The sequence below is a fragment of the Dissoconium aciculare genome (assembly GCF_010015565.1).
Source record: "Dissoconium aciculare CBS 342.82 unplaced genomic scaffold K489scaffold_16, whole genome shotgun sequence".
In the NCBI taxonomy this organism is placed as follows: Eukaryota; Fungi; Ascomycota; class Dothideomycetes; order Mycosphaerellales; family Dissoconiaceae; genus Dissoconium; species Dissoconium aciculare.
In genome coordinates, this window is record NW_022984966.1 from 1 (window position 1) to 27,038 (window position 27,038).

General features: G+C 51.9%; 8 protein-coding genes and 1 non-coding gene across 9 annotated transcripts; 4 read left to right on the plus strand and 5 right to left on the minus strand.

Annotated features, from left to right (window-relative positions):
* Positions 1 to 4,625: 4,625 nt before the first annotated feature.
* K489DRAFT_294878 (uncharacterized protein) lies at positions 4,626 to 4,919 on the minus strand (the record flags this gene model as incomplete). Its single annotated transcript, XM_033600282.1, has 1 exon — positions 4,626 to 4,919. A coding segment is annotated over one exon (294 nt), but the record flags the coding sequence as incomplete, so codon positions are not given.
* A 2,385-nt stretch (positions 4,920 to 7,304) lies between these two features.
* K489DRAFT_384538 (uncharacterized protein) lies at positions 7,305 to 8,242 on the minus strand. Its single transcript, XM_033605880.1, has one exon. It carries the CDS (start codon positions 8,100 to 8,102, stop codon positions 7,473 to 7,475), a length of 630 nt encoding a protein of 209 aa, XP_033455663.1. The 5' UTR covers positions 8,103 to 8,242; the 3' UTR covers positions 7,305 to 7,472.
* Positions 8,243 to 10,003: 1,761 nt separating this feature from the next.
* On the plus strand, positions 10,004 to 11,773 carry K489DRAFT_327199 (uncharacterized protein; the record flags this gene model as incomplete). The annotated part of the gene is made up of 1 exon (XM_033601968.1): positions 10,004 to 11,773. One exon carries the CDS (start codon positions 10,004 to 10,006, stop codon positions 11,771 to 11,773), a length of 1,770 nt encoding a protein of 589 aa, XP_033455664.1.
* A 425-nt stretch (positions 11,774 to 12,198) lies between these two features.
* On the plus strand, positions 12,199 to 12,531 carry K489DRAFT_327045 (uncharacterized protein; the record flags this gene model as incomplete). The annotated part of the gene is made up of 1 exon (XM_033601955.1): positions 12,199 to 12,531. The coding sequence occupies one exon, from the start codon at positions 12,199 to 12,201 to the stop codon at positions 12,529 to 12,531; it is 333 nt and encodes a 110-aa protein (XP_033455665.1).
* A 285-nt stretch (positions 12,532 to 12,816) lies between these two features.
* Positions 12,817 to 14,653, minus strand: K489DRAFT_327272 (MFS general substrate transporter; the record flags this gene model as incomplete). Its single annotated transcript, XM_033601976.1, has 2 exons — positions 12,817 to 14,519; positions 14,599 to 14,653. 2 exons carry the CDS (start codon positions 14,651 to 14,653, stop codon positions 12,817 to 12,819), a joined length of 1,758 nt encoding a protein of 585 aa, XP_033455666.1.
* Positions 14,654 to 15,409: 756 nt separating this feature from the next.
* K489DRAFT_391064 (purine-cytosine permease) lies at positions 15,410 to 17,234 on the minus strand (the record flags this gene model as incomplete). The annotated part of the gene is made up of 5 exons (XM_033606654.1): positions 15,410 to 16,515; positions 16,581 to 16,633; positions 16,690 to 16,853; positions 16,950 to 17,132; positions 17,187 to 17,234. 5 exons carry the CDS (start codon positions 17,232 to 17,234, stop codon positions 15,410 to 15,412), a joined length of 1,554 nt encoding a protein of 517 aa, XP_033455667.1.
* A 6,888-nt stretch (positions 17,235 to 24,122) lies between these two features.
* On the minus strand, positions 24,123 to 24,870 carry K489DRAFT_384548 (uncharacterized protein). The gene is made up of 3 exons (XM_033605881.1): positions 24,794 to 24,870; positions 24,623 to 24,706; positions 24,123 to 24,571 (listed from the first exon to the last, which is right to left on the minus strand). Exons 1-3 carry the CDS (start codon positions 24,850 to 24,852, stop codon positions 24,388 to 24,390), a joined length of 327 nt encoding a protein of 108 aa, XP_033455668.1. The 5' UTR covers positions 24,853 to 24,870; the 3' UTR covers positions 24,123 to 24,387.
* Positions 24,277 to 24,349, plus strand: K489DRAFT_t61. The gene has a single exon. It is a non-coding gene; the product is annotated as a tRNA-Thr (tRNA).
* A 622-nt stretch (positions 24,871 to 25,492) lies between the features above and the next one.
* K489DRAFT_404762 (uncharacterized protein) lies at positions 25,493 to 26,181 on the plus strand (the record flags this gene model as incomplete). The annotated part of the gene is made up of 1 exon (XM_033607131.1): positions 25,493 to 26,181. The coding sequence occupies one exon, from the start codon at positions 25,493 to 25,495 to the stop codon at positions 25,946 to 25,948; it is 456 nt and encodes a 151-aa protein (XP_033455669.1). The 3' UTR covers positions 25,949 to 26,181.
* Between the last annotated feature and the right edge of the window lie 857 nt (positions 26,182 to 27,038).

Consider the following 27,038-nt stretch of genomic DNA (forward strand, 5'->3'; position numbering starts at 1 on the left):
ATGTGCCTGAGGCGGCACGGTCGTGTGATCGTAACACAAAGCCCCTTTCAGATATCCTATTATACTACTTATTCTTAAGAACCCCCTCGAGTAAACCGCCTTCTAGTAGTTAACCCGTAACACTTATTTTTAAGAAGCCCCTCGAGTAAACCGCCTTTAGTAGTTAACCCGTAATAGGAAGCTACCCGCCTTACTCTTATTGTCGAAGTATTTTAAATACTCGTTATTCGTATAGAGCTTTTAGTAAAGAGCTCCGTAGCCTTTATATACTTATATAAAGAGGTTCTTTTACTATTCTTTATCCTAATCGTAGCTACTAGCTTCTTTATATTTTTCCGGCTAGTAGGCTTTATACGAGTCGTCGTTATACTAGTTTTAAGGGAGGTTACTATATTTCTTACGTTCTTTAAAGAACTATTAGCTAGCGACCTTAATTTCTCGGTAGGTCTCGTAGCTGTCGTCGTAGTACTAGCTCTAGTATAGTACGTTATATCTTACCTATTTAACCTTATTACTTATTTTGCCCGGGCCTACTTTAATTATATTAAATTCTCTTACTTTAATAACGTTAGCTTCGTCGATTAGTATCTCCTTTTCCTTTTCTTTAAGCTTATTAGCCTTCTTCTCTATAGAATTATACTATCTTCGTTATACTTTATTCTTTAAGGTATAGTCCTTAATAAAATATCTAGGTTTTCCGTAAGCGTAGTAAGTTCTTTCGTCCTTACCTCCTTTAGTATTTCCTTTCTTATTATTTCTTTTCTTCGTCCCTTTTCTTTTCTCTATAGTATATAACTCTATAGGTTAAAGGTCGTAATATAGTTCTCTTAGCTTTCCTCCCTCTTTAAGCTTTCCTTAGAATAGCTAGTTAAAGTTAGGAGAGACCGTTATCTTCCCTTTTCCTTAATTATACTTCCGTTCCTAAGCTCTTACGTATAAGCGATTACCGATAAGGCTTACTACCTCGACGAGTTCTTCTAGAGTATCGACTCGTCCTCCGTACCTTATAAGTTCGTCTTTAACGTTATCCTTTAGTCCTTTTCTTAATATTTCGAAGAGTAGTACTTCTCTCTAGTTTATAATAGTAGAGAGTTCTTAGAACCTAGTAATATAGTCCCTAACCGATCCGGTTTATCTAAGCGTCTAGATTAGTCGCGTCGCCTCCTAGATTTCTATAGTATTACTAAATAGTTACTAGGAAATACTTTTAAAGTTAGCTTAGCTATCTAAGACTCTAATTAGTTATCCTTACTTGTCTAGTATCGGGTTATTATTAGCGAGTTTCTATCTTAGGAACAGCTTAATCTATCGCTCGGCCTTCCTTTTAAGGTAAGTAGCCGTAAATAGTACTTACTCGCCGGGCTCTACCTAGTTAAAGCGGAGATAGAGTTCTATTTATATAACCTATTTATCGTACTTAGGTCGCTCCCTATAGTATAAGTCGGGCTTAGGGACCTTTATAGTAGGTACTCTTAGATTAATAGTTTAAGCCGCTACTAGGACCCGGGGACTAGCCCCTTAGCTCTTAGTAGACGGTATTTACTAAGTATTTAATCGTCCCTCTAGGGTTCGGAGTATAGTAATTATTTATTACTACTCCTAGCGATATTATTTATAGTCTTTAAGTCGTTAGCGTATAAGCTCCTCGATATAGGCGTTAGTATTATCGTCCTCTTCTTCTTCTTTATTATTAACGTTTATCTTTCCCGGTATAGAGTATTAGGGCGGAGGTATTATAGGTTAACTACTAAAGGCGGTTTACTTAAGGGGCTTCTTAAGAATAAGTAGTTCTAGTAGGATTAGGGAAGGGGCTTTATATTCTAATAGGTAAGTTAGTAATATAAGTTTAATACGAGTAGATATAAGGTCCGCTCGTACTACTTATATATATAAGTTAGGTACAAAGGAGATATACGTATATACGCGCCTATAGTACTTTGTACGCTATATACGCGTCGCGGAAGATAAGCGACGTTATAAATATCGCCTATTTGTACCTCGTCGCGTATCCTTTATTACGTAACGTTTAGGGTTAAGGTCGTATAATATCGTCTAAGAAATAAGTAGCCCTTATTCCTCTATTTCCTACCTAGTCCTACTAGTTCCCTATACTTTGTTACGGGATTATAATAGGAGGTACGGGTTATTTACCCTTAGTTTCTAAAGGTATACTTATATTCGAGGGTATTAAAAGTGTTACGGGTTAACTTCCTATAAGAGAAGTTACTTAAGAGGATTATTCTAGTTAATAAATATATAAGGGGTTTTTAAGGAAATCGTCTAATTTTAAATAGAAGGTTAGTAATATAAGTTTAATACGAGCCGATATAAGGTCTACTTGTCCTTCCTATATATATTATCTAGGTACAAAAGAAATATACGTATAAGCGTGTATAAAGTTATTATAAGTACCGGTATATAATACTTACGCTAGTATACTAAGGTAAGCGCTAATACCTTAGGTTGGATTAGGTTACGTTAGCGGGGCTAGATCGTAATATACTAGTATCCTAGGTAAGACCTCTATTTTATAACCTAGGAACTCTCTACGTAGGAAGGACGTATTATTAGTAGTAGTTCTACTGAATCATATAAGGGACGAGCCTAGTTAATTATTCAGGCAGAAGCTTAGGGCGCTAAGCCCTATAGGGGTAATAACGGGAAGGATATTAGGGACCCGACGTGTAAATTGTCGCTGCGGCTGGGTAGGGTTGGGGTTAGCACCGACGTCAACGAAACCTCTCTGCAGACATTCTCTCTCTCTCTGTATGTCCCCTGACGATGACGACCACGATGATGATGAACGAGGGTGGCCAAGAAGGGAACTGAATAGAAAACTTCACGACCGCTCGCACGACATGGCGATGTCTCGTAGACCAACCGGGTCCCCCGAGAGATCTAATCCGATCCGAAAAATACAGAAACCGGAGCCGAATTGGGAGGAAACACACGGAATCCGAGAATCTGACCAGAGAGGGAAAACAACAACGACCAGATCCGTCCCACCCCGGTGGTGGCGCGCGAGCGGGTGTTGAAAAAAATCCCGAAGCACCGTTCTGGAGGAACAGATATGCATGCTATGGACTACAAACCAAGCTCCCCGGCCGAGCGGGGGACTGGGTGGAATGGCAAAGCTTGAGGAATTCGGGGGAGTTTCTGCACGATAGGGCATTCAAGGTTTCCGGGAACGGAAGAAGAGGAAGACAGAAGAAGAGACAGAAAAAAAAAAGAAGAGGAAAAAGGGGGACATGGAGAATCTTAATGAGAAAGAAAGAAAGAAATTAAGCCTTCCTCCATGGCAACCTGCTGCTGCTGCTCTCCTCCGTTCGTTCATTCATTCGTTCGTTCGTTCGTCGTGGTCATCCCTTCCTCCTGCCCGCGCCCTCCCGGTTCGTCATCTGCCGATTCGATACACCCCATCGATGGATTCGAACGGGAATTCGAAGATTGTGGGATAGAAATTCCCGAAGGGACGGAACGCACGGCAGAAAGGTGCCCCGGTTTCTAAACATCCTCCTCTTGTTGTGGTTGTGGTTGTTGTTGTGTGGTGCCGACAGCAGTCCCTCATGTTTTCTTTTCTCTCCCATGGCGGTAGCTTATCGGACCCCCGTCGGTCCGTCCGTCTTTCACGGTGAGAGATCATTTCCCCTTTCCGTCCCCGCTGGTGGAGCGAGAAGGAAGGGGTCCAGAAAACAGCACGAGGGGGAAATTTCCCATTCCCATCCCCGTTCCCGTCTCCGCTCGTGGATCTTTCACGAGAGAGAAAGTGTGTTATTTTTCTTCTTTCTCAAAAACCGGATCCTGGGCATGATCGACTTGCAATGCAGTCTTCTCCCATCATCCCGTCCGTTTGATAGGGGAATGAGAGAGACAGACTGAGAGAGAGAGAGAGAGAGAGCGAATCCCCTTGCAGCAGTATTCATCCTCCCTCCTTCCCCTTTCCCTTCTCCCCCCTTCTCTCTCACCTCCATCGACTTCGGACTCGAAGAGAGGCAGGCGCGAAACATCGAGATGGATTTCCCCTTCATTCTTCTTCTTCTTCTTCTTCTTCTTCTTCTCCTTCTCTCGGGAAAGATTCTCGCACGTCTGTCCGGCTCGAGGGGACAGGGTTTTGAAAATTGTGGTTGGTCGGGAAGTTCACTGGAAGAGAAGAGAAGAAGAGGGAAGAGAAGAGAAGAAGAGAGAAGAGAAGAAGAGAGGAGAGAAGGGAGTTGGAAGAGGAAAAAAAAGCGGACGACCTCTTTCTTTTCTTTCTTTTTCTTTTGGAGGGTTTCTCATGATACATGGTCTACGGAACGTTTCGCCGCCGTCGTCGCGGGGGGCAAGGAGGAGGTGGGGCTAGCGGCGGACGCCGTCATCGTCGGCGGCGAGAGGATTTGGGGACTGCGGGCGTCGCCAGCTTCCGCCATGGTTTCATCGCGCGAGGGCCCCGAGGCGTCGTCGGGGTCGGGGACGAGGGATCCGCGCTCGTGCCTCGCCGGGGGGAAGCCCGCCTCGACTCGGACGCCGCCGTCCTGCTCGTGGGGCGTGATCTGTCCCTCGTCCTCGGTCTCGTCCATCCCGTCCTCCTCGTCCGCCTCGTCCTCGGCGTCCTCGTCGATGAAGCCGCCGCGCTCGGGGTCCCAGCCTTCGATCTCGCGCACGAGGCGGACGTACTCCTCCGGGACCAGGCCCTGCTCGCCGCTGGTGGGGTCCTCGGCGACGAGCCAGCCGTGGCCGTTGCGGTAGGCGACGTTGACCGTCTGGCCCTCGCGCAGGCGGAGCTCGTTGGGGTTCTCGGGCTCGAAGTCGTACAGCGCCAGCGCCTGGCCGCGCACGCTCTCGTCCTCCGGGTGCATGGACGCGCGGTGGTGCTGGTAGAGGTTGTGCGAGAAGGACGGGTTGGTCGTGCTGGAGTGGAGGTTGATCTCCTCGTCGTCGAGCGGCATGCGCGTGTCCGGGTCGGCGGAGGGTGGGAACCCGGCGGAGGGGGGGTGGTGGGCGTTCCGTGCCAGGTGCGAGTCGCGCCGGTGGCCGGTCGCATCGAGGTGGACGGCGTCCGCGGCGAAGCCTCGACTGTGGCGGAGGCCCTGCCGGCCGGCCGGGTCGTATTGCCCGCTGGAATAGCGGTAGAAATCGGGATCCTTACTCCGTCGATGTCCGCCGCTCTCCCTCCGCCGGCCACGCTCAAAGTCTGAGATGTCCGCATACGACTTGCTCTTCCGGTGTTTACCCTTCCGCCGCGCCGTGTTGTCTTCACCGTAGGCATCGCCGAAACTGGTGCTCGGCAGCGGCTCCATGTCGTCGTCGGGATCGCCGAAGATGACACCGTCGCCGCCCCACTGTCCCGCGCTCAGGTGGCTGCTGTTGCGGTACGGTTCGGCGGGATCCGACAGGCGACGCACGCCATAGTGTTCCGATGCGGGGGTCGTCGTGCCCGACGTATCCGCGACGGGGATGCCGTAATGGTAAGGACTGTCGTGCGGGTAGGCGAAGTCGCGGACGCTGGTGTAATCCAGACACGAAAAGAACGCGGGAAAGGACGAGAAGGGCGAGGCTCGCGAGCCCAGATCGGCGATGGCGGAGAAGGAGTTGGTGGAGTAGAGCGAACGGCGATCACCCTGTGACCGAGGTTTGTCTCGTGGCTCCCGCGCCGGGCGCAGGGATGATTGGGCGGTGTCCATGGCAGAGGAGGAAGGCGAGGAGTGCGATATCGAGTGAAGATATTGTTGTGCGGGGTGTGGGTACGCGGCCGGACCGGCGGCCATGGTCCCGACGCCTGCCATGTCTGCGAGAGAAGGACGCCGGTGGGAAGAGATGAATCAGCTCGAGGCGGGGAAAGTTTGGCGCGCGAGATGATCAGACACTGCGTTATGACAGCATCTCTCCCGGGTGATGTCGAAGGAGGAGTCGTCGAGGGAGGAGGAGGAGGAGGAGCAGTCGTTGTTTGGGAGCCAATCGGGAGGATCAGCCGTGAGGTTCGTATGACCGGGATGAGCGTGACTGATCCGAGGAGGGAAGAACTGTGTGGAGGGTGTCGCCGGGCTGTCGACTCGGGTGGATACCGTAAGACTCGAAGCCGAGGAGTGATAGACGGCAGTGAGGGATTCCGTCGAAGTGGAACGGCGGAGAGGTCGAGATATTTGGATCCCGTGATGAGGATCGTCAAGAGCAGTCGAGTAAACAAGCCAGGCGGTCGCTCCGACGACGATGGCGACGACGAGGAAGACAGGCAAGTGGCGCGCGCAGGCGGACGACAACAACGATATGTGTGTGTGTGTGTTGTGTGTATGTGGGTGTTGTGTGTGTGTGCGTGTGTGTGAGTATGTATACCTCTGGTAGGCGCGTGGGAGGGATGGCGAGGAAAGAAGCAGCGGGAAATCGATGGCCGTGCCAGGCGCGAAAGACCTCAAGGGCGCGTAGACGGCAAGTCCTACGCCACGGGAGATCCAATTGGTGAGGCGTAAAGTGCGAGTAGCGGGAGAGAAGAGAGATGTCGATTGATGGACAGGCACAGAGAGAGAGAGAAAGAGAGAGGCAGGGACGGAATAGATCAGACAGGCGGGCGGGCAGCGGGTCAGAGGTCAGAGGCAGAGGGAGAGGCAGAGGCGGTGCGAGCAGGCGGGAAGTCCCCTCGTTCTGGTGAGTGGGAAGTGGGAACAGCCCGAGAGAGACTCTCTCTCTCTCTCTACTTGGTCTCTCTCTTCCTCTTCCTGTCTACTCTGTCTACTCTGTCTACGCTCTCTCGCTCTGTCGGTTGTGGGTGTTGGTAAGCAGGCGGGCAGGCGGGCAGATCAACAGGCGAGCGTTGTTGAATGGATGGCTTAGACTGTTGGTAGTGCTGTAGGTGGGAGCGCGCGAGAGAGAGAGGGAGGGAGGAGGAGGGATATGGATGGAGATCGGAATCGACGGGCAAGAGAGAGATTGCAGGCGCTTAGAGGGAGGAATGGCGCGAGATGAGAGAGGAGAGAGAGAGAGGGAAGGCGAAGTGAGGTGGTGCAGCTGAAGGTGCAGCTGAAAGTAGTGGTGGTGGTGGTGGTGGTGGTGGTTCTTTTCACCCGCCGGATATTATTATAATAATAATAATACACACTGCTGTTTGCTACGGCTGCTGCTGCCGCCAGTTGCAGGTGGGAGGGACATCGCCCATCTGCCGGGTGGGCGCGATGGAACCACTGATCGAACAGACCGAGAGAGAAAGAGGCGATAATAAGCGCCGGGTCGATTCCATGCGACCATCCATTTCCATCTCCATTGCCATCTCCCGCTCCACCCACTTCTTCTCTTTAATTTTCGAACGATTCTCTCTCTCTCTCTCTCTCTAGTCCAGTCCAGTCCAGTCCAGTCCAGTCCAGTCCAGTCCAGTACGTGTAGAGTAGTACTCCTACAGTCATCGGTTATCACATGCCCGATCTCACCATGTCCGTCCGTCTCATCGCACGAGAGTGACTGCCCGAGAAGAAAACGCGCGACGTCTCTGTGCTCTCCTGCATTCATCTGAGATCATCACCAGTACGGACCACCGATCTGTACTGCATACCATACCATACCATACCATACCATACCCGCCAACCACATCTGTCCTCGCCACTGAGATATTTGTATCTACCATACCCACCCACCACATCCGCGACAACGGGGACCAGAGCTGAAACCGAGGGAGAGAAGAGCTGTGGGAGAGAGACACACACAGCTGCAGAGGTGGAGACATGGGAGACACGGAAGAGATGGATGGCTGCCCAGGTGGAATTGCGCGGGTTGTTGTTCGTGGGCTCTAAAAATAGCGAGCGAGCGAGCGAGCGAGGACATCCGTGATCGATCCATCCAATCCACGGAGGGCAATGCTGCAGTGGGACTGGCACTGGATAGGACTGGACTGGACTGGACTGTGACCCTCGAGTGACTCTAACACTCACATGGATCGTTTGCGTTTCGCCTGTGCGTGGGAAGTTTCGTGGATCGTCCGAATCCGTTGTCGCACCATTCTCCGATGGGTTTAGCTTTGTCCCTTCCCGTGATGTCTTCCTTTCTTCCTCCATCCCTTCCTGCTCTATCTCATTATGTTGTTCATTATTATCAGAGAGAGTGTGTGGAGGGAGAGTAGAGAGAGGTTTTGACAACATAAAAGATACTGTCCTGTACTGGACTGGACTGAACTGGACCGTACCATTTACCTAGGACAGATAGCATCGGCATCGTCGTCCCCAGGTCCGGCAGATGGCTCATGGCTAATCGCGGCACTGCTCGATACAACAGTCAAACACAAATATGTCGATATCATTACGCATCAGCAGTGGTGACAGACTTTCCCACCCACCGGAAGTCTATTCCCGTTCATCATGTTATTGTTGTTATTGTTATTAGGGAGAGAGAGGGTGTCTGCAAGGTCACGGGACCCCCGGAGACTGGACCGCTCTGGCCGGGTGCTCAGACCTTAGACCATCAGCTATCATCTCCATGCCGGCCTTCTAATAAGCTTCTCCTCCGCCGCCAGTGTCACCTAGGTATGTATGACCTGTATGGAGATGAGATGATGGCGCCTCACCCACAGCATCAAAATTCCCATGAGATCCCACATCCACATACATCGCCCGTGGACGGCGAGGATGTTCATCTCATCTTAACCACGGCTGGATCATGCAAACGGACCATCATCCCCGAAAGGATAAAGACCAGAAAGAACCCAAAAAAAGAAAAAAAAGATCAGTAACCCGTCTGATATGGACATGGAGACCTGCGTCTGTGAGAGATCTGCAACAGCCTCGCCCGTGTTTCGAGAGCGTCGATGAATCACATGCATGCATGCATGCTCCACAGCCAGTCTCGCAGTCCAGTCCAGCACAGGACAGTCCGCCCTGGATCGCCCTGGGATGCTGAAATACCCACAGTAGTAGTATCATGTATGTACCGGTACTAGTATGTTTCAACCGGTCGCCGAAACTGCCCGTCGGATCTGCCGCACTCGAGAATCTGCACGGGAGGCGGGTACTGTACTGTTTCACCCTTGTCATCAATTGGAAGCCTTCTATTCGCCATGACCGTCGTGCTGCCGTTGATTCCCTTGCCGCACCTATCCTACACGCAGCTCACCCGCATGGTCTGGAAGCTGTGAAAGATCTTTTGTGCATGGCATGGAATTCCACATGAGCGATTGATGAATCATGATATACCTGAGGCCAAACAGTCTCGACACGGAAACTATCCTCTCTTCTCGGAATCAGGTGTATCGATCGGGGATCATACAGTAGCTCGTCTCGTATGTAGCTCGTCTGTGTAATTTGCGCATCGATGCTTGTGGCTGTCGCATCGCGACATATATAATCGAAATTGCCCAGGTGCATATATGTACATACCTAGGCATACATGTGATATGTAATAATGCTCACATGGGCAATGCACAATTATTGTGCTGATATGTAAGCAACACCTGGGCAGCATTATTCCGCTCTTTGAACTCAATGCCTAGGTAAATCCTCAGGCGAGCAACACACTAGTCCCCATACGGACACCTCCCGCTTTCTTGAACGCCGGACCCCCGACTTGCCACGCATACTGCCCATTGAAACATCCCTTTGTTGAGGTGGAGATCATTGATGTGACAACTCAAAGCCTCATATCTTGAACATAGTTCGCAGAGAGATGCCCATACTGACTGCGGTATAATCAAGAAATACCGATAGTGATGAATTGAGTTTCTGCAATATTCATAACATATGAGGGAGAATCCACGCGCCAGGATCATCTAGGGGACACGCGACCTTCAATTCACACTACGCATCTCGTCCCGACCAACAGGACGGATCATGTCTTCAACTTCATAATCAGGGCCACTTCGAAACTTTTATATTACAGGGACTTACTACCTTCTAACGCCAACATGGATCGACATCATCGCATCCCAAGCCCTCAAAGGAGCGACTTCTCTGGAGACGAGCACAAGCTGGACACATATCAAGACTCCAGCGACAGCATGTCCCGCATTCATACCCCATCCGAGGATTCACGGCCCTCACATAATGCCCTGATGGAGAGTTTCGATGTCGACGACTACGAGCACTCTTCACACGATTTGCCTCCGCTGCGGCCTTCCTTCAAAGACCGGCTCTTACATTTTCTCCCCTTCAGCGCCGCTTCAAGGAAAGGATATTCCCTGGATGTAGGTTCCGGTATTCAAAATGCTGCTGCAACGACAGCGAGACCCCATACTGCACGCGGCCTCATCCGGACTCTGTTCAATTACCCGGATGCCGACATGAAGCTGCGTGGCACGGCCTGGCTCGACGGACTACGAGGCCTCGCCGCGTTTGAAGTCTTCATCTTCCATTACAATCATGACTGGGTCGACGAAGGCTTGAGTTGGGGTAACGATGAGTTCAGCGATCCGGCTTGGTGGCGGGCTCCCATCGTGAGGACGATTTACGGGAGCGGTTCGGCCGCGGTCTGTGTCTTCTTCGCCATCTCGGGCTATGTCCTCTCACATCGCATTCTGGGTCTCTATCGACAACAGCGGCACGAAGAAGCTTACTCGGCGTTATCCTCGGCGGTATTCCGTCGCGCCATTCGACTTTACCTCCCCGTCTTTCTCCTCTCCGGATTTCTGATGCTCTTATGTAGCATCTCCGACAAGATCCCCAAAGCCACGCCGTATGAACCACAGGCGACATTCCTCCTCGAAGTCGCCCACTGGGTCACGACGATGGTGCACATGATCGTCCCTCTCCGCTACCCCGACCGCTGGGACTACCTCATCGACCAATACGGCGGAGGGGTCTCCTGGACCATCCCGCTCGAATACTACGGCTCCATCGTCGTCTTCATCGCCCTCCTCTTCGTCTCCCGCACCCGCTCCCTCGCCACCCGCCTCGGCCTCATCCTCCTCATGGTCGCCCACAGCTTCATCAAAGACGACTGGATGGCCGGCCAATTCCTGCTCGGCATGGCCTTCGCCGACTACCAGCTCGGCCCCACCCGCCCCAAAACCCCCTCCGCCAGCACCATCCGCCGCACCGTCGTCGCCATCTCCAACTGGTCCCTCTTCGCCTTCGGCTTCTACCTCTCCGGCATCCCCGGCTTCCACGCCAAACCCCTACCCCCCACCGCCGACCCCTCCAAACCCGCTCTGCCCACCGACCCGTTCCCCGTCATGCCGCGTCCGGGCTTCGACTGGATCGCCCAGCCCCTGGCGGACCTCGGCCTCTACCGCGACCGCGCCGCCGACCGCTACCTGGAATGCCTGGCGGGCATGTGCACCATCGTCGGCATCGGCCACACCCGCCCGCTCCAGCGCCTGCTGGAGCTCCGCCCCGTGCAGTACCTCGGCCGCGTCTCCTTCGGCCTGTACCTCTGCCACGTGCCCCTGCGCGCCTGGCTGCGCACCCTGGACCCCCTCTACCTGCGGCTCTTCCACGAGGACCCGGACGTCCCGCTCGCCCAGCGGGAGGAGAACTGGGCCTATTTCGCCGCCTACGTCTGCCGCATGGTCCCGATCATCCTCGTCAACCTCGTCGTCGCCGGCCTCTTCGAGCGCTTCGTCGACCGCCCCAGTGTCGCCCTCGGCAAGAACCTGGAGCTTTGGTGTCTGAAGTGGACCTCGAGGGATGATGGATCGCCCGGTGGACCCGAGTATGTCCCCCTGGCGAGGACCGAGAGTCTCCCGCTCGAGAGCCTCGATGCGGACGGTCGGCGCGGTGTGATGGTGGGCGATGTCGCGGCGCAGGAGGTCGGGGTCGTGCCCGTCGCGGCGAAGGCCACGGCCGTGAAGACGAGCGGGAGGGAGTCTCTGCATTTGAGATGACATGGTCTTTTTGTTACCTCCATAGTGCAATTTGGGGGTATTCTCCGACCCCACAAAAGAACTTGCTTTGTGTTCCAACGAGATCCCCCATTTTTCACTTGCGCAAACACACGTGTGTTCTCTCTTCCACCAGGGAACTCCCACCCAGTTTCAGTGCTACTTCTAGTGATTCTCACATATGCGTCCCATTGGGAAAGAAGAAAAACCTCCCGCCAGCCCAGGCAACATCGCTTTCCAGCCTTGAAACGCGGCAGCGCGATGACTAATCGAAAGAAACCCTCTTCCCATCACCGCGAATCTCGAGATTTCCATCCCCCACGGAATCCATCATACCCTCAACACAAGAACATCGCCCCCTCAAGAATAGAGAAAGTAGAAAGGGAAAAGCCAAGAGGAAATACAAAACCCCCATACCGTTCCCCATCATGACTGCCACCCCTCTCGTCCGCCACTTCGAAGCCTTCCTCGCCGCCCGCCACCCGCCCAAGACGTTCTGTCCCAGCGAAGTCGCGCGCTCGCTCACGTCGGCCGACATCCAGGTCCTCTCCGACGCGACCTCCACGGCGATGACGCACTGGCGGGATGCGATGCCTTTGATCAGAGAGCATGCGTGGACCTTGCGGGCGCGGGGCCGGTGTGAGATTCTGCAAAGGGGCGTCGTCTTGGGCGCGGAGCAGGTGGGTTGTCTCGAGGAGATCAGGGGGCCGATTCGGATTCGGAGGGTGGAGCGGACTGGGGAGGATGGGAGCGGTGCGTGAGGAATGATGGGTGTGGGAGGAGGGTGGAGGAGTGGGTCGTCATGGGAATTATCCTCTGCGTCGAGGTCCGGTCGAGGCGATGGGACGAGTGTGAATTGTTTTCCCTACATCCGATGGGCAAACGGTCGTCTATCCTCTCATATGTGTACAAAGCACGCCAAAACGAACTCGGTTTCGCCGTTTTCTTTTCGAAAGCTTTTTGGGAGGGAAGCCCCCATGCGCAATGTTGCAAATTCGGGATACACTCGGGACATCGTCAAGTCGTCAATCATACATTGCTCAAATTCACTGCACCCGACGAATGACTTTGCCGGGCAACACCGGTGGATCAGCTTCTCCCGCCGCTGCAGCGGTGCTGTCGACAGCCGCGAGCTCTGCAACACGGTCATTGCGCTTTGATGGAACATCATCACCATCGTCGTCATCGTCATCATCGTGACTTTCATCATCATCATCATCATCATCATCATCATCATCATCATCATCATCATCCTCTTCAACCGCCGGCTGACCGAAACCCTCGCCTTCTACAAGCCAGAACACCGGAGTCGCCGCAACGATAGAGAAAGCACAGATCAGCCACCACGGCGCGATGATATAGCCCGACTTCACGCCCCAGGAAAAGACCGCTCCGCTGAAAGCTGGGCCTGCAGCTCTGCCGAGCGCAGCGGTCGAAGTCGCAATGCCGTTCAAGGTGCCCAACGTCCGCATACTCGTGGCGCTGTTCGTCAAGAGGATGGTGCTGCAGGGGAACGCAAACACGCTCGCAAAGTCCTTGAGGAACAGCAATGCCAGCTGGCAGGCGATCTGGGACTTTGTGGTCGGCAGCAAGGCCGTGAACGGCGTGAGGAGGTATGTCAGCGGGAACAGCAGAGACACGATCTTGTACCAGAATAACGCGCCATAGCGGCGAGCGAGAGGCGGGAACAGGAGGAATTGGAGTACGAGGCTGAAGAGGCCATTGGCCGTGCTGATCATGCCGATTTGGAAGTGGTCGAGCCCGAATCCGCCGGCGAATTTCAGCGGGGCGTGGTACGGGGTGGAATCCGGTGAGCCGATGCGGCTGTGTTGCAGGTAGACGGGGATCAGTTGGTCGAATGCCATTGTGTGACAGGCCAGCATTGTGTATGCGATGAGGTTGATCACGGATTGTTTGTTGAGGACTTCCCGCCAGCCGGGAGGAGCTTGTTTCACAGCAGGTGCTGGTCTGTTGTATAAGCTTTCCTCATCGTCCGTGATGCTCGCTTGGATGAATGGTTCATCTTCACCGTCTAGCGATCTATCTTCGCGGATGTTAGATCGTCTTGACCAGGTGGTCTGTATCCTGATCCACAGCTTCTTGCAGCTATTAGTGAACATTCGTCCTGCGATAAGACCGTAATCTTTCCTATCCCGCGCCGTTTCCATCGTCTCGTGTAGGAAGAAGATCCCAGAAATGATACCGATAGCGAACATGCACACCGCCACGATATTGGGAAGAGCATATGGATATCTCTCCAAGAGTGAGCCTTCTAATCGTCGCTCGTATGGCTTCACATTCAACGGATTCGCCAACGAACCCCCCAACATCGGTCCGAACATGCTACCGACATTCCAAACCAACGGCATGATACTGAAAGCAATCGGCTGTAGCTCTTTGTACGGTACTAGTTCAGCGACTGTGGTCCGCAAGATGCCCACATTGCCATTCGCCGCACCAGCGAACGCACGCGCGGCGATAGCCATCGGCAGGTTCGTGCTGAATCCCCAGATGAGCAAGCTGATGGCGGTGCTAGTAAGTCCGATCAGAATGGCAGGTTTTCGACCATATCGATCAGAAAAGCGGCCCCATTGGATTCCCATGAAAGCTTGTGAAAGGGCGAATGTGGCCGAGCAGAGACCTGCCCATCTTCCTACGTCCGCTTGGGGTATTTGGAAGGATTCGATCATTTCTGGTAGATATGGTAGCAGCGATGTGCTGGCGATGGGTTCCGCGAATCGACATAATGCTGTGGAAAGGTTAGTCGATCCTCACATGGGACAAAAAAGTTTCGCATGTTGTAATTGTGCATTTCTGAGATCTCTTACCTAGAATTGTAAGCTGTTGAACAGGCAATTTTCGTTCACTGTTTGCCTTTCGCATCGTGGTCTCCAGATGCGACTTTTGCGATCTGATAGCTTAGTAATCTTGCGAGGCCTCTGATCTCCGAGGCACAGAAATTGAAACAACGAATTCAGATACTGCAAATAAACCCTCAGCTCGTGATCTTCCGAGTTGCTTAGATCCTTTCGTTCAGTGATCACAGATCAGATAGTAATATCAATAGGAAGTCGGTGAAAAGCAGAGGGATTTGAATTAGTACGCTTACATCCAAAGAGTCATAGTGGAAATGTCCACCTCAAGTGTACCAGCCGGCGCGGTAATAGGCGGCGCGTAAACGTTTTTTCGGCCCAGACCGCATTCATCATCCTCAATGTTTCCAGCTGAGAAGCCGCCATCGGCCGCCTTGACGTCCACCCGCAAGGCGACAGTATGTTGAAGACATGCATTTCCAGCAGGGGCTTTTTCTTTTTGCTGCACCGCCACGACGTTCACGACTTTCGCAACATAAAGAGGAAAAAGTACGGCCCTTCTTTGCGAGCGCAATGAACACTGCGATACTCGAGCGTGGCGACCGAAATGCTAAGCCCGATGCCTGTGCAATCGTCCTCGGTTATGTTCGAAGCAAAAGAACGGGGCGTCGAATTGGAATCCAATGATCAATGCCGAACCATCATTCAATTTCATGTAGCACAGTCTGTGGCTTGGTGGGGATGAGTGTCATTGAATTTTTTTCTAAATAGACACAAACGGTAAAACACCAAAGAACGCTTCCATCAATCATGACATGCACAGACTTTATCGTCCGAAATGCTTCAACTCCAGCGGCCTTGAGATGAGATATCCCACCGCCGCAAAAGCAAACGCCAGCTCGAAGCCCACATCGCCTCCGAACGGCGCCGCACCAGCAGCAAGTGCGATCGGACCAACAAACCACTGCTGGCTCATACCCATGACCATGCCGACAACACCGCACGCGAAGGCGAACATCGCCGCAATGCCCGTGGGTAATCGTTCCGGGTGGTCGTAATCCTCGGGCTTGTAGCCGCTGAAACCGCGCTTGAAGACGAAGTGGTCGGTGATGGAGATGCCCTCGTAAATGGCTAGCCAGTAGCCGATGAAGCTCATGAATTGCTCCAGCACGGCGAGGAAATTGCCGTAGCCTGGAATTGCGACGGCGATGTAGATGGCGGTACCGACGGCGGTCCAGATGAAACGCGGCACGCGCTGGGTGTATCGCGAGAGGACCTGGGCGGTCAAGCTCACGCTGTAGATGTTGGGGCAGTTGTTTGCGATGATGGTGAGGGCGAGGATGATCAGGCAGAATTTGCCGAAGCCGCCGAGTTGGTAGATCAGCACGGCGCCGAGGAGACCACCGGTGTGGGATGCGTGGTAGCCTTCGGCGTAGCGGTTGTCTCCACCGTTGAGGGTGGTGGCGCTCATGATGGCGACACCCAGCATCATGCAGAAGTTGAGAGGGATGATCAATCCGAGCCAGGTCCAGAAAAAGACTTTGCGCTTGGATTGGGTTGACGAATGGTAGACGGTGTAGTCGGCAGCGTATGAAGTCCATCCGGTGGCGAAGCCGAACACGACGGAGCCGAAGGAGAACACCCCACCCATCTCTGAGGTACCGACGTTCCATGGGATGTTGACGAAATCGCCGCTGTGTGCGAACACACCAAGCGTGATGAGGAAGACAATGAAGGCGGGGACCCATGACCAGAACTCGTACGCATGCACGATCTTGTATCCGAAGAGTGTAACGACGAGTGTGCAGAGAGAGATGATCAGGATTCCCGCGTAGCCTGGAACGTCGTTGTTGACGGCGTTGATGAGTTGCGCACCAACAATGGCGTTGACAGCCGACCATCCGAGACAAGCGAGAACGTTAAGAACAGCGACTGATTGATAACGTGAGGTCAGCATAAAAAGATAGGTGAAATCAAGCAAAGTATTGACAACGTACTCAGCTTCACACCCCACCAACCGAACCAGAATCGAGAAAGCACCATCTGCCGTCTATGTTCGCTAAATTAGAGTTTAACTTTGGTGTCATCGGAGCTTGATATACGTACAAGCCGAAGACCGGACCGAAGCAGGAGAAGAAGCAGACTGGCAAGACACCGAGTAAGTTGAAGAAGAGGACGGTGAGCATGGCATCAGCGACACCCAATCCCCAGATGCCGTTTCCGAGGATGCCGATGGCAAAGGATGAGACGACCAGATTGGCGGACAGCCACTGTCGATATGGTCAACATCATGCAATCGTTTCTTAATCGTCGCACCTGTCAAACGAAGCAACAATGTCTGATCAGGGCTGAAGATGATTGCATACCATAGTTGAAACATTTAACAAAGCACGGAAGCCCGTTTCAGTCCTTTCATCCTCGGGAACACGCTCAATGCCACGCTGTTCGACATTGAATTTGCCAGCCAGACGCTGTAATTTCGCGGACCAAGTGTTGCCGATTTCAAAGCTTTCACCAGCTACAGCCCCGTCTTCAAGGGTAGCATACTGCTGTGCGTGCTGTTTCTTGTGGCTCTTCTCCGAAGATGCATCATGGGAGGTGACGTTACCGAATCCCTTCTCCACGTCGTTGACGGCGAAAGTGTGTGCCATTGCCGAGCGGGTGCGTCGGCCGTGTGGACCGAGAGATGTTGGTCGTGTCAAGTAGGCCTGTCGTCCGAAAGAGACACTAATAACGTAAAAGAATATATCGGATATTTTTTTCTCCTTCACGCAAGCAGATGGCCGAGTGCGAGAGACGAAATTAGTGGCAAGCACGACTGTATTAAACATGCATAGATCCCACACACACGGTTTCCCAATGTGTGGTTATCTTTCGACGGCAAGATTTGCCGTTCGGTGGTGTCACGGCGCAGACTTCCCGATGTAGCATCTGGGCTCCGGTCAGCCTATTTTGCCAACAATTCACTGATAAGAACCACGCTGGTGGTCCCCTCTGGACCTCTCTCTGCGGCTACATCTTCTACATGTCTGCAGGTCTAGGTGGTGATATCGCATAAGCGAAAATGGTGCCGTTGCTCCGGCTTGGGAAAAGCAAAGATAGGCAAGCAGGATTGCTTTGGGAATCCCACGCAGGCGATCGTTTCTTCTCAGCGTGCTGCGTGTGATACATTTCCACTTGCGTTTTTGCCTCAGGAAAGGCCCGAAAATGGCTCAAAGTCTTTCTCGAGGCGTCTAGAGACTATTTGGCATCCACGCCGCAGTGCAACGTCGTGCTAGAGGATGTGTGGTCCATGTCGCACAGGCACGCGAGCAGGTGCCCCTCCCTTGTCGTTTGGCGGGGCCGCGCAGGGATCATCGTTATCGGCGCATGGCAAGGAACGAGAAGCAAAAAAAGCTTCCAGAACGCGCCCTACATGTGGCACACGATTGCTCTTCCTGCGCCCTGCCGCCACGCGCACGAACGTGTAGACTGATAAAAGAAGTTTCCGAGCCGGACGGAGTGATACTTTTGACAGGCGGTTTCACGCGAGAGATAAGACTATCACCAATGACAGCGGGGATTGTCTGGACAAGTCGTCAGCCGACAAGCGGCTAGGTCCAGTCGGGAATAGCTGGTGTCCTGCGGGACATATTGATCCCTGGGGCCGGGCGCGGACGTTGCAGACCGATGTAACCTGCTTGTTGGTTGATTTTTCCGAACTTGTTCCGATTATTTGGATATTGCTGCTGCTGCCGTTGCCGCCGCTGCTGCTTGGCTTGTGAACGCGAAGGATGATAAAATGAGCTTGATCCTCGCGGCAATGAGAACTTTGCCGGCTCCCGACTTGTCTCACTCACACACGTGAGCTGATGTCGGAACCATGATTCAAGACGTCCGAAATATTCCGGGTCACGGCGGATGATCCCGCAGAGCAATAATATGACTCACCTGAAACGAAGTAAGCAGCATCTTTCAGCTACGACTCGGTCCAAAAATGACTATCCTGGTATCATTTGAGCATTTGAGCAGTTCGCTCGCCCGCGTGTCTTCACGAACCAGCTCACAATTAGTGCGTGCCCAGGTGATCAACCATCCAACGTCGACTCTACAGAATAGCGCCAGACCCTACACTACCGAGGATGTGATCGATAGTGTCATTTTTCTTTGACCTCACCAGTTTGGTTAAAGTAATCCTATAGAAGTGCCCGGTCAGCTTTACGCGTCAAGCTTGAAATGCGAGCAAATCTGTAGTGCGATAACTGGGCCGTGTTGCACATGTTCATTGAGGGTATCGTGGGGTGGAGAGAGTTCTCGTGAAGCCCGTGAAGCCCGTGAAGCTCGCAACATTTAAAGAATAACCATGTTTCTCACCAAACTAAGAGCAGCAATTATTATTTCGCGAGGGGTTTTTTGGGAGAAAAGACAGAATCACCAGTCACAACAGCACATCATTCTTCTAGTTCTAAGGCTTTCTCTGACTCTTCGACCAGCCTTAATGGATGGTCGGCTACGCTCACGTACTTGGAAAGTCGAGTCTGATCAGCCAGCAGTGCCGCCATCGGCCAGCAGCAACGTCGTAGAATTCGAACTACCGATGCCTCGGTCTATTCTCCAGCTGCGAGCTGAGCCGCCTTCGATCTCTAGATTCCAGGGGGGTTTAACGCCGTTCTCTTGTGTCGAATTTGGTAGCAGGCAAGCCCGAGATCCGACCCCTGGCTTCTTTCTGGGCTGTCTCCAGCTAAGTGCTCGATTTCGAATAGCGAGCTTGAAAAGACATAAGCATCCTTCACCCTTGTGTGTCTTGAACACGGCCAAGTACCTGTTGAGTCTTATCTGAACAGTTAAAACGACGCACTAACAATGTTGCACTTGCTCGCAGTAAGAGTATGTCACGCCCTACGACATGACCAGCGCCACAGATTGATCCGCGCCCTTCGTCGTTACAGGATCTTGCAGCAATGCTACTGCTTACAACACGCCAATCACCTCAAGAAAAAGGATAGCCTGAGACAAAAGGAACACTACCTCCTTCGAGACTTGATGAGTCGCTACCATCTCAGAATATGTAGGTTCTTCCAATCACGGCATTGAACTACCGGGGTTCATATCCCGACATGTTTGAACTCAGACAACATTTCGTGGGATGGCAATGTCGATCAGGCGTTGCGCTGGTCCGACCTAGAGATGTCGAGACCAGATCGCTTGTGTGTTGATGCCACTTGTGGTGATCCACGCGCGCAATAGCTTCCAACACTATTAATCGACTACCATAAGTTCGTGGGGTGTCTTGCGGGATGTTACGTACCATGATGAACGCGGTCCAAATTGCCACTATCTCGTCGGGAGTCCTTAAGTCTATCGGTCATGATTTTCCAAGACCTTAGCTAAGTAAGTATAGGGGCAAGCTGCGCGCGTGACGTGGCGCGTGGGTTGCGATATCTAGTGACAGCGTTTTAGTTCCGATAGGCATCCCGCGCAAAGTATCTTTCACACATTTGAATTGCTGCCAGTCGATTCGGATACTAGGACGACTCAGACCCTACGTAGTTCCGCTTTACAGCGAACGGCATATCTGTCCTCGTTCCGAGAGCGTCTGGAGTCAAAGTTCAGCATGTAATGATATTCAAACTGATTTTGGCTATCGCCAAACGCCCGAAGAAATCTCGACGCTGCCGCAATCGGACTTTGTTCCGTTGCAGTAACACCTCATTTTTATGGAAGGCAATTGGCTAGTCGAGCGGGTTCTATGCATCTGCGATGTACGATACTCTGGGAGCCCGCAGATATCAGACGACCGTGCAAGAGTCATGCAAGCGTCTCGCATGACGTCGAAACCCATCACACCCATCAGCTTCTAGATCACTCACATCCAAATCAACAACCTATATCGCCTATCGACTGTCTCGATGGACAGGTTCCCACAACATTTGCGTAACAAAACCAACTTCCTCAATTCTTCGACTCCGGTCATAGATCTCCAATCCCCCCAACAATATTTCCTGGTGATCGCTCGGGTCGCAGAGACGAAGCGGCATGGTCATTCACTGCTCAAGCCGACGTTTCGTCTACATCCGCTACGAAACCTGCCGCTTCTACCACGATGCAAGGAGATACCCGGCATTTAGGCGCCATTGCTGAGCAGAGGAAGGGCAACGCTCCTGTGTCCTCTTCAGACATCAAAGGCGAGACATTGAAAGCCAAAATCGACCCAAACTCGCCATCAGTTGCCAAAGATTGAGTTGACCCGATTTATCCAAGACGAAATGTCAGTTAGCATGTGGATAGGGAGTTCGTTCTAGATTGGGTGACAGACCAAGCTCTTCCACATTCGAAATAAATTGTCGATAAATGGCAAGCCAACTCGCAAAACATGGAAAATACCTCGTCCCAACATAGGAGAGTCTTGAGAAACGCCGCCGATGGTTTCTTCAAGGTTGGTATCCATGATAATGATCTGTGACATATTTTCTCAGAACATTAATAGAGCAGCTGTGTCGTATCGTTACGCTCAGACAAACTTTTGTACACTGTACTTGGTGCGCTGGCAGAGCAAACACCCGTGGGGTTGTAGAGCTTATATCCATGACTCGACGTGGAAATTCCGTGCTTTTCCGGTCAGTCGTGAGATCTGCTATTACAGTATCATGCAGCCAGTCGTAAAGTGACTTTAATCTTCTCAAGGAGCCAGATCCCAAAATGGCCAAACAGGACGAGGCGAGCTACAATGCACCAAGTATGGAAAGATCTCCGACTCCCATGGCGCCAGAGGTGGCCACAAGCAAGTCCGGCTTGCTTGACTTGCTTGACTTGATCCAAATGCGGTTAGTCACCAAGTCAAGTCGGCCAGGTTTTTATGAGTAATCAAGTCAAGCCGTAGATTGAGACTTGCTTGACTTGCTTGACATAGGTCTTGGCATAGATCTAGATTGTACATGTCGCGTACAATATGGCGAGTCACTCATCCGTATAGATTAGGGTCTCAGCGTGACCCTCCAGCTGCAGCCCAAACCCTTATCTTCCCCTGCGGATACTGCCGGCGTCCAGCCAGCCAATCAAAAGCTAGTAACCCCGACGTCACCTCACAGCTGACCTCCGAGTTGCTCTAGAGACACGCGAAAAAGAACGCTATTCAACTCATTACTATGGCCTCAATCATTAGTGACGACTTGTCAGACCCACCGTCTACATCAAATCTCTCGATACCTACCGCAATACAACGATCCAGCGACCTTCAGTCGAACACGGGCGCAAATAGTAACGATACCTCTGTACACTCTTGGGAATACGACGGTTTCAATCTACGATACCTCTCGAGAGAGTACGACGTCGACAACGTTGGCGAAAAGAAATCGTTCATCTATGAGCATGGCTCGAGATTCATTAAGAAGAGCGATCAACAAGCCTACTAGCTATGCCGATATTGTCACCAGAGCAAGCCGATGAAGTTCTCGGCGTTCACTGTCGCTAGGGCCACGACGGCAGCCCTTAAACACCTTCGTAAAGAACACCGCGTCGAGAATCCATCGAAAAAGAGGCGGACTGCGGATAGAGATAGCTGCGATAAGCATGATCTACCATCATCTTCGATTGAGACTTAGTTCTTATCAAAGAACATAGCACGTGGCGCTTTCGACAAGGATGTCTTCTCAGCTTTACTATACCGCTGGATAATTACAGATGACATTGCTTTCCTCAAAGTCGAGAGTGCGGAGCTTCGTGCGCTGTTAGAATACTGTCTACCTATAGCAGCAGCTTCTCTCCCCTCTCGTAAGATAGTAGGCAGGAACATTAAGGCGCTTCACAAACAGAGTCTTGTGACTGTCATAGAGGCTTTAAGGAGCGCGCTCTCGAAGATCAGCTTCAGTTTTGACTTGTGGACGTCGCCGAACAACAGGTCTATGCTCGGTGTCGTATCTCACTTCGTTGACGCTGGAGGAAAAGTCCGCAGTGTCCGCCTCGCTCTTCAACGTCAATATGGTCAACACTCCGGCGCCAACATCGCTCAAAGTCTCCGAGGCTTGCTTACGAAGTTCAATATCATGGATAAGGTCGGCTACTTCGTCTGTGATAACGCGTCTAACGACGACACCTGCATCGAGTCTCTGCTGCCGCACTTGCCAGAGTGCTACGCCGACAAGCGCCAGATTAGACTCCGCTGTGCTGGCCATATCTTCAACCTTGTCGCCACTGCCATAATGTTCGGACATGATATAGAGGCTAGGGAAGAGCTATTTGACGAGTATGCCGGCGACGTCGATGCCGCCCTCCTTGAATGGCGCTCAAGGGGACCTGTTGGCAAGCTTCACAACGTGGTTAGATACATTCGCGCCTCGCCGCAGAGGATCGCCGAGTTTGAGCACTTGCAACACGTCATCGCGTCATCTAGTAACGGTGCTGAGCATTCGGTCAAAAGTCTTGTCTTAGACGTTGCTACACGCTGGAATAGCGTAAGCAGTATGATTGATCGTGCTATCCAGCTCCGACTAGCTATTGATAACTACTCGAGCAAAGTCATCGGTGAATGGCACCAGCATAAGAAAAAAGATCAACCGACGCCGTCGCTGGTTCACGACGCGTTAACGACGGATGACTGGTCGTACCTTGAAGAGTACCGTGAGATACTAACGCCTCTACAAGTTGCAACAGATACCCTCCAAGGACATGCCGGCGGCAACTTCGGCGCCATCTGGCTAGTACTGCCAACAATCGAGTCCCTTCTCGATATACTTGAGGAAAAGAAGCTGAAGTGCCAAGCCGAGATCAACTCTCAAGTCGCGTTGTCACAGCTAGAGCCAAGCTACGACGGCAAGGACAAGTTCTGGAGCTATCTGGCTACGTCGGTGAATCGCGGATGGATCAAACTCGATGACTACTACACTCGCCTCGATGACACGCCGGTTTATGTCGCCGCCATGGTTCTCCATCCTTTTTTCAAGTAGGATTACTGCGAGACGCACTGGTCGAGTAAGAGTGACAAGGGCAGCTGGACTGAAGCCGCCAAAAAGAGCGTGGATCGGCTATAGCAGACGTACCGAAAGAGCAAGGCCGCGGCACAACCACGAGTGGATAACGCGATCGTGATCCAGCAGAAGCTGGAGTCCAACCTGTTCAACTTTTCAGCGATGAGGAGCCATCGGCATGTTGATCAGATGGCATCTTATTTGGCGGAGACTCCATCTAGTGATCTTGGCTTTCAGCAATCGCCAGTGTCCTACTGGCTAAGCAAGCGTACAACGTGGCCAGAGCTGTCAGCAATGGCACTAGACATCTTCGCCGTGCCAGCCATGTCCGACGAGCCAGAGCGATTGTTCAGTAACGCTGGAAACACGTTGTCACCGAGAAGACGTATGATGCAGGACGACACTACTGAATCACTGATGATTACGAAGTCTTGGCTCTAACAGGACGTCGTCAGCATCACGAAAGACGAAATGCGGCGGCTTAACAGCATGACTTCAGCCGTATTGTCAATACCTCGATCTCCGTCTGTCGGTTGAAACCTCGAACGGCGACTGATCGCCACGCCACGCACGACACGTCGTCACGCCACTACCAACCTCCAGCGTCGCGCGGACGACGTCGCTACGACATCGTCATCCTCCGTGTCGGCCCGAACACTCGGTCTGAGAAACCACCCCTCGGAGAGCATTGAAATACCCCGAAAACACCGGGTCAGACATCGGCACAAATGGTCCAGCTGTTATGGCTCTGGCCACCTTAGCTCAGCGGTAGAGCAAGGGGATCGTAGACTCTAAGGTCGCGAATACAAATCTCGCAGGTGGCTGAATTTTTGGCCTTTTGGCTCAAGCCGAGTCAAGCAAGTCAAGCCATCCCCTCGGACCTCTTAAGCAAGTCAAGCCCACGGTTTTGAGGCCTCAAGTCAAGCCAAGTCCAGGCTCCAGACTTGCTTGACTTGCTTGTGGCCACCTCTGCATGGCGCCTCCCTTTCGTGGGATAAACCAGGCTCGAGTTCGAAGTCTCGTGAAAGAAAGTCGCGCAATCTCTGGTATCATGTCAATCATCACGATAGGGCCCTTTCATAGCTGAAACTTGACAGAACGTCTGTCTTCCATCGATGCCGTGATCCATTGCAGTAACCTGTGTCTGCAGCAGTAAATAGAAGCTTACAGACGTGCCAATGGTAAGATCAATTTGCCGCGAACGGCACGAGAATGACAGCGCTCGAAAGGCTGCTGATTGACAGCCCTTCTGACGACCAGGTATTTAGTCACGAAAGCCATCCAAGCCCGAGCACAAGAAATCGGTCATCGCCGTCATGCGGCCCATAGGTGCTGGAAAATCGACATTTATAAGCAGAATTGCGCAGGCGCCACCAGTGATTGGCCACAGGCTTCTTTCGAGTATGTTTACACGTTATGAGCAACTCCCTAACATCCAAGATTATATCGCGGACACTAATGCCTCATCACCGCCAGGTTCGAACGGCGTCAAAGATTTCACATGCAACATCGACGGCAGAAAATTCAAACTCGTATAGCTCCCTGGGTTCAACGATGTCAACCGCAGCGACGCAGATACGTTGATATCTATCGCTTTCTACATGAGAGAAGCCTCCCAAGAGCTGGTGCGCGTGCACTTCTCAGGACTCATCTGCCTAAATTCAATAAACGACGACGTAAGAACAGCATCCAGCATCATGAATATGAGCCTCTTCCGAGCCATTTGTGGTGACCGTCATCTACCAAACGTGGTCGTGGCGACGACTCAGTGGGAGATCGCAGACCCATAAATCAGCGCTAAAAGGTTTGAGGAACTGCAAGATCCAAAAGGCGTTTGGCAAGCCTATGTTGCGGCAGGAAGACAAGTATGCAAGATGAGCGATGATACTGCAAGCGTTTCCGCATTGATCACCGAAGTGCTTGCGACCAATCAATGACGGACATTTTCATCTCAACTCCAGCGGGAGATGTCGGAAGGATACAAACGGCCATTCGCAGAGACCGTCGCGGGTAAGATACTTGACCAAAAGTTGAAGGATGTTCGGAAAGCGCTCGAAGCAGATCTGCGAGACTTATGTCAAGAGCTGGCGCTCGCTGAGCAGAATTGTAGGTGTATCCTGCAAACATCTGATTTCGTCATTCTCAACTACATCGCTGACTGGGATATTCAATGTGCAGCCGATACCAAACTCATCGAGAGCTTGCGTCAGCGACAAATCGAGTTAGAGGCCAGGAGTGAAAAGGCCAGGCTAAAGCAAGAAAGACTCAACGCGACGCATGAGGAGCGTCTACAGCGAGGCATGGAGATCCTACGAGAAAAGGTCAGGGCCCATGGGGCACCCATCGTCAACTACCGACGACGAATCTTTTTGCATTGGAGGCGTTTCAATTGTTTAAAGTCTACTTTGAAATTCGGAGAGTAGACATGTCCTGACTGCAAGGTGGACTATGTCAATAAATTTCAGGCACTGTGAGGAAATCGGCATGTCGATTTCAAAAATCTTCGCTGTCTACAATCGGAGCCGCAAATTGTTGGAAAGGCTCTGTCAACGGACAATGTTGTTCTTCCCGAAACATGTATCGGCTAATTGTGCCATGGGGAGATCTAGAGTGTCATATCGAGCCTACCAAGATCCAACACACGTGAGTCATCTCCAAACACCAGCAACAAATTGGCGCTTTGTGTTCATGGGCTTCTTATCTGAGCTCCGTAATAGCGTACTGCTAGTGCATCTGAAGCCGAGCGCCGATAGACTTTGCTCGATCAAGCTACTGGAGTAGCAGACGTTTCCAGCCATTCTGTAGCGAAGTATGTGTATGAATGGAGTCAAGCGTGTTAAGGATTCTATGCATTCCATGACAGATGAAAACAGAGCCTTTACCTTCGCCACATTGCAACGCTCATTGGATAAGGAGTGTGCAGTGACTCATGTGCTGTCAATGCATACATGGAGGGGGTTGTGCAGCTTGCCTGCATGAGCTTCGATCAGGTTCTGCCACTGTTCAAGTCGAGTCTTCCACGAATCCGACGAGACATCTCTCTTTTATCGTTTTAATCATTAATAACGAGTCGAATAACAGCGATGGCGCCATATCCATCTCCCATCCCTGGGGCTTGGCCGGGATCGTGTGAAGATCTACTGATGCTGCAAGACAAAGACATCGACACGCAAGAGAAATTCATCCCGGATCGTCACCTCGATGATCACACCGACTTACAGAATGATGCTTTGTCGAGATTTCGAGAGTCAATGACGCAGTCGCATGAAAGCAGGCTGGGTACTCAGACAGTCGTATCTGATTCCATACCTAGGTCGGTAAAGAATTACACTCCTAAAGACTGTGAAGAAACGCACGAAGGGGCATTCGCATCGTCCGTATTTCGAGATGACAAGATGTCTACTCCTTTAGCAAATGAGGACAAGACTAGCTCAATTTCTTCGAGTTTCAACGGAGTTTATGAGCTTTCAAGTTCTCCACCACCATCCGTAGACAAGAATCCTGCGCAGAATC